A 6270-nucleotide genomic window follows, 5' to 3' on the forward strand; every position below is an offset into this window, starting at 1 on the left:
AACTACTTCACAGTTAGGGCGGCTAGGAGCTGGAACCAACTTCCAAGGGAAGTGGTGCTGGCCCCTACCCTGGGGGTCTTTAAGAAGAGGCTGGATGCCTACCTGGCTGGACTCATTTGAGTCCCGTTTTTGTTTTGGGGTTTTGTTGTTCTCCCGCCCTGGCGGGGGGTCGGGCTAGAAGATCTACTAGGTCCCTTCTGACCCTAAATCTATGAAACTATGAAACTGGGCTGCATATTAATCCCTTGCAAGCTGGACGGGGTTGTGGGCTGCCAGTTAGACAGCCCTGGGTTACATTATTACATGTATACATGTGCATGTGCACTTGCAAGTCCCTCCTAAGCAGCTTTTGATAGACATGCTTTGTCTAACTAATACAGCACAATTTTGACTATGAAAAACAGGAGATAAAAAAATGAGAAAATTACAGTAGAAAGGCTGCGTCAGTATTTTATATTTTTCTAATGTAACTATTTTCCCCTCTTTGGCGCAAGGTTTTCTGATGTTTATGACCCATGGAAGTATTCATGGGAAACGCTGCAGGCTGACATATCTCTAAACAGTTCCAACTAAGTAAAAAGACTGGACAGGTGCTCCAAGAATGCATGGAAACCACATATAGCTAAAGTCAAGACAAACAACATTCAAAACAACTCCAGTGGTATCTGTGCTCCACTTTTACTGGCATACTGCATCACACTTCTACAAGTAGCAGCATACAAAACCAAGAGAGAGAACTCTCTGTAATACCTTTCTTAAGTGAGCACTCAAAGTGTATTTGCTTAATAGGCATTTTCATAAAGGTAGAACAGAATTGTGCTTGAGACATGTAAGAATATCATGTAAATGTTTGTAAAAGCAAGTTGTTCCCTAATTAGTTTTTGTGTCTTGCTTGAGTTTCAATGCATACTTGTTTTGCAAAGGTAGAATATGAAATATCGTTAATGCTTTTTAAAATACTTCAAACTGTGTTTTTGTCTAATGTCATGTGTGGATCCTCTTCTTTTGACATAAGAATGCTGATATATGGAGAAAATCAAGAGTACCTCCCTTCAGCCTTCTCACCATTTTCATGTGTATAGCTTGTTCACAACTGAAACAGCCTACATTGCTTTCGGACAGCTGAGTTGAGAGAAGCTGGCTTTCCGCATTGAGTTTTCACTTCCCTTCCAGCCCTCAAAGATGATTCTGTATTGTGAAGTGCTGAGTATACTTCCAGCTCTCTATAAATACACGCTACTGTGTGCATTTATTTCTGATTACAATCCTTTGTAAATATATATGGAAATTAAGAACACAAACTGCCCCCAGGCTTTCTGGCAAACCACTACTGCAGCTCTTGTTGCTGGGAAGCTTGTGTAATAGTAGGGAACTAGCCCAACTCCCTAATAAAGCATGATTATGAGGAATGGTGATATGGATTATATAAACATCTATAGTTTGGCTAATGGATTGCTAAAGGGGCTTAAATAAGATTAAAAAGATTGAAGGTATAAACACTAAGAAAAAGATAGTTAATTTTAGAGTGGTCTACTGTGGTACTAACTACACGCAATGCAATACCAGTAAAGGACAAATTACTGAAAGCTGCTAGTAGATCTGCAAAACAAAGAGAATCTCTAGTACTGGGGTGATTTTAAATTGGGCTGAAACCAAGCACTACAAATTATACCATAGGAAATGATGCCTAAAATGCTGTCCTCTGAATTCCCTTGAATCAGATATTCTGCTGATACTGAACGTAGCAATCCACATCCTCTACAATAAATACAAAGGAGAGCTAACACCCTTTCTCATCAACGTGGTATTTCTGCACTTTCATTAGCATATTTTATCACTGTGGCCCATTTCATATTTTGACCTCTGTGGCAGTCCACTCACCCCTAGGTCACAGCAGTTACTTTCCAAGAGATAAATGTTCATTACATTTGTGTGTGACTTGTGTATCCTCAGTTTTACCAGCCTGTCTTTGCCCATGTCATATTTTATTCAGTACTTACTATTTTTCTGTTCTCACTGGTGTTAGCAACCCCACCTAATTAAACATCTGTTAATTGAATTAGCATGTCTCTTACTTTTCTTTCAAATGATTAGTGAGGAGTACTTTGCCTCCTCTTCTAGAATCAGTTGTTTCCAACTCCATCATTATATTCAGTACCTTTGAGTTACATTTTTAAAAAGAACTATTTGGCTACACCTAGCAGTAAAAGACCCTGTAGTTTGGTAATTTAAAGTGGTTATTTTAGAACTAGGAATGAATCCAAGAGTTACCCATTAAAATCTATTGTCTGATAATAGTTACACACACAGCCCCCAGTGGGCTCATCCGATGAATTTTGAAACCATCAGATTCCACAACAGTACAGTTGACTCACATGCTATAAACTTTTGCCTACCCATTGGTTTCAGATCATGGCTTTTTGAGGTTTGTTTCTTTCAGGCAAAGTTGCACACAGCTCCAAACAATGTAAGATAAATATAGATTTTAAAACTCTGAGAAACTGCTGTTTCAAAATATTAAGCACTGCATCCTATTGCTTATTCACAAATCCCATCCATATGTGAAAGGCCAGCTACTATGGTAATGAGGTTTGGTGACAGAATAGTAAGGCATCTCATTCTGGCTCTGGAGTGAGTTCAGGCCCTGCCCTGGATTTATGCCAAAGCCTGCTTGACTCGGGTGTAAAATGGCCAGCTAGTTATTCAGACTGGCGAATCAAAGATGTGATATTGGCTATATTGCCAATATCACATCTTTCCTGGACATGTCTTTTTTTTCTTTTTGGCCCCTGATCCTTGTGTTCAGGCTGGTTTTTAAAATGCAAGCAAATGTCTGGATTTTTGCTGTGCAAATGTCTGGATTTTTGCTTTGCCTCTGCCTTTCCTGGGCACAAGCAGCTTGGATGCTTGGGGCTGGGAGAAGCAGGCAATGTGACCACTGGCTGTTGGGGATCATGTGTTCTGCACCCAGGCCCTAGGGGGGAGGGAGGGGGAGAGAAAGAGAGAGAGTGTGTGTGTGTGTCTGGGTCAGGAGTGAGGGGCACCAGCAGTGCCTGGGGGCTGGGGCTGCAGGTCAGGAGTGAGGGGCACTGAAACAGCTGGGGGGGAGCAAGGGCAGAGGCAGGGCACAGGCATATCACTGCCTCCTCCCCCTCTCCCCACAGGTGTTCTTTTTGATCCTGGAAATAAGGTAACCCTAGCTGGTGAACATACCTGGAGGACTGCATATTTGGTTGAAGACTGTTTGTGTTTGTAGCAGGAGGGTGAGAGTTTAGCTGAGGATTATTTATGTTAACTAAGTGGGGTTCTGTTTTGTGTTAATGGTTTGTTTTTAACTACTAGAGGACTGGAAAGTGCTGTGAGGAATAGCTGGGAGGCTCTAATAGTGCTCTACATATTGTGATTTTCTTGTTTTTCTTAGTTTTTGATGCATTTCCCTTTCCCTGTGAGGGGCTAGAGCCACAGGGCTGAGGCCTGGAGCTAGGGAAGAGGAAGCTGTTGAAATAAGCCTCAAGGAGATGAGGCTGAAACTGATGCCAGGGTCAGGGACCTGAAGATTGAAACAGGGATAGTCAGGAGACCCTGTAAACAGACTGAAACCTACGTGGCATGGGGGTGGTTGGAAGTCATGTAGGGCCATGATTAGAAGGGCTAAAGCAAAAAAGCAGTAGAAACAGCACTGGACTGTCCTCTTCTGATGCCAGGCAGCCTCCCTTGATACTCTGTTTCCATCAAGGCGAGGTAGGTTAATTTAAAAAGAGATAGGACTGGGGAAGTATAGGACTAGTTTGCAGGTGAGGCCCTTAAAACAACCCTCTGGGTTAATTCTGACAGTGACATTTCTGACCTTCTGCTTTTATTTCTCCAGCAATATAAATATGGCTTGAGAAAAGCACCAGACAGACCTGTGCTTTGCATCCTCATAAAAAAACTGCAGAATGTGCCTGTGCCAGAAGATCCTTCTTGTTCTCAAAAGACAGGCAGTTCCCACAAACAGGTCACTTTTTCCACAGAGCAAGTGAATCATATCATCCTGCTCTTACCACCTTCCTAGGCATCCATGTCAGAGGTGGGCAGTTATTTTGGGCAGAGGGCTGCTTACTGAATTTTGGCAAGCCATCAAGGGCTGCATGACAGGCAGCCAGGGGCAGATGAATATTAATTTTCTAAATTTTTTAGGGGCCCTGTGGGCCAGATAGAATGGCCTGGCAGGCCGCATCTGGCCCCGAGGCCGCATTTTGCCCACCCTGATCTATGTATTCTCTGAAAGAATACAGATACTTAACTCCCCTTTCTTTAAGCAATCCAATGGCAAGTGAAATAAGTCCCAGATAGGGGGAAAGAGGTGGGTTATTTTCCTCTGTTCTCTTATTCCTTTTCTACCAGAGAACAGTTTGTTTGTTTTTTTAAAAGGAGAAAAAGATGCTGTGGCTGGGAGGAGAAAGAGGAGTGTTGCATGGTAAACAGAGAAGTTAACAAAGTGTTGGGCCCATGTATGCTTATGGGTTATTAGATTTATATCAAACCCTACAGTGAAGATGCAGCTTAGTGACAAAAAAGTTCTTTGGTGTAGTTTAAACCCATTCCCTGAACTAAATAAGCTTTACTACTAAATTAACCAGCATCTATATTGGAGACTGGTAAGGCATAAATAAAGGAAGACATCCTTCTGTGTTTCTGATCTACCTTCTTAGTCTAACAAAACAAAGTGTAAATCAAGCCTTACTACTATTCTAGGCTATGGTTCCTATTGCAGGCATGGTAAAATACCCTGCACTGATGTGGGATTAATGTGCACTAACAATAATGATGTGAATGTAAAGAATGCTATATAATCTTCCTACTTCATAGGAAAATTGGCAACAGTATTGTATGACTGACAGGTTTGGAGGGCTTTACCATAAAGCAGCCTTACAAAATGTTATTCCCCTACCCCGCAACTAATTCTTTATGGCCAAGTGAAATATCACTGCATTTCTGTCGTCATAAAGTATGTGCAAATACAAGTTGCAGCTATCTTTATGAACTGTCATGACAGTTTTGCAGGGCTGTTTTAAAACAAAGTTTCTTCTAAACCTTTTGTAGCCACATAACCTGTTGGCAGGTACCAGTTACGGAGCAGCGCTCATGCTGCAGGGTAGGTTCTCTGCCTGGAGAGATCTAAATCCTTGCCTCAAATTAGATCCTTTTTTCTGCTTGGGATTTTTTAAAAATTTTTTTATCCAAACTTTTTTATCGAACCAACCCTATAAATGATATGTAAAAGATACTGTAAAATCCTTGCCTCTTGTACACACTCTGGCCCACCACGGCTCCAACACTCCCACCCCTTTGTAGCTTAACTGTCCTAGCTATTAAAACTAACAAAATTATCCTTGGTCCCTACATATTTGTACTTCCAGCCTGTAAGTTTGTTACCTTATGATTTTGAAGCAAAATACTAACATACAAATGTCTGGAAAAAAGAAAAAAAATTAATGTAAGGATCAAAAAAATGAAGTGGCTTAAAGGCAAGGAAACATCAGCTTTCTCTTATTTGAGAACACAGAGCACTCCTACACAAGTGTGGAGGCTGTTCCAACGTGTTGCAATTCCAGGGCCTCGGAGCCGACAATTAATTGAGCCTGCAGGAGCATGGTAATTGCTGTGCTCCAGCAGCCTCCTGGATCGGGGTCCCTGTGCTTCAACATGGTGGCAGGGGCGCTTGAACATGAGCTCATCGAACAAGTCATAGTTCAAGTGCCCCTGCGGACACTTTGAAGCTGACTAGTCTGGCTACCTCGGCTCCGCCGTAGCCCCGACTCTTGACTTCGAGAAGGACCTAGAAGAGACCTTGCACTCGGCTCAATCCGGGATCATCTCTTTCCCACGCAGTCCCAGCCCCGAGCCTGCTCCGGACAGCTTCCACCCAGGCACTGCGACTCCGCGCCAGTCCGCAGGCCAGGAGCATATCCAGCTACAGCTGAGGCCCCGCCCCGCCCCCAGGGCGCGGCGTCACCGCCACGCGGCCCCGCCCCAAAACCCGAAACAGGGCGGGGCATAGGTAGTGACGTCACCGCCGCGCGGTCCCGCTCCCCGCGCAGACCCACCAGTACGCCGCGCTGGCGGGCGCTGTGCGTGACGTAGTCCAGGCGGCGGCTAACGCTGCTCCGCGCCTCACCGGCCGCGCCCTTAGTGCTGCTCAGCCGCAGGCGGACCCGCGCCCTGTCCGGCGCCGCACTTCGCTCCGCGCACCCGCTCACGTGCACCTCCCGGCCCGGCTCCGCCTCG

General features: G+C 44.3%; 1 protein-coding gene across 1 annotated transcript in view; it reads right to left on the bottom strand.

The window, feature by feature from the left end:
• IRAK1BP1 (interleukin 1 receptor associated kinase 1 binding protein 1) overlaps positions 1-6270 on the bottom strand; it is a 15289-nt gene that overhangs the window by 8532 nt on the left and 487 nt on the right. The window contains exon 2 of the mRNA XM_019520452.1: positions 6090-6266. Within this exon, the coding sequence (XP_019375997.1) occupies positions 6090-6266 (177 nt within the window). The remainder of the gene's footprint in view (positions 1-6089; positions 6267-6270) is intronic.

The sequence above is a fragment of the Gavialis gangeticus genome, unplaced genomic scaffold (genome assembly GCF_001723915.1).
Source record: "Gavialis gangeticus isolate Ggan-Ray unplaced genomic scaffold, GavGan_comp1, whole genome shotgun sequence".
Taxonomy (NCBI): Eukaryota; Metazoa; Chordata; order Crocodylia; family Gavialidae; genus Gavialis; species Gavialis gangeticus.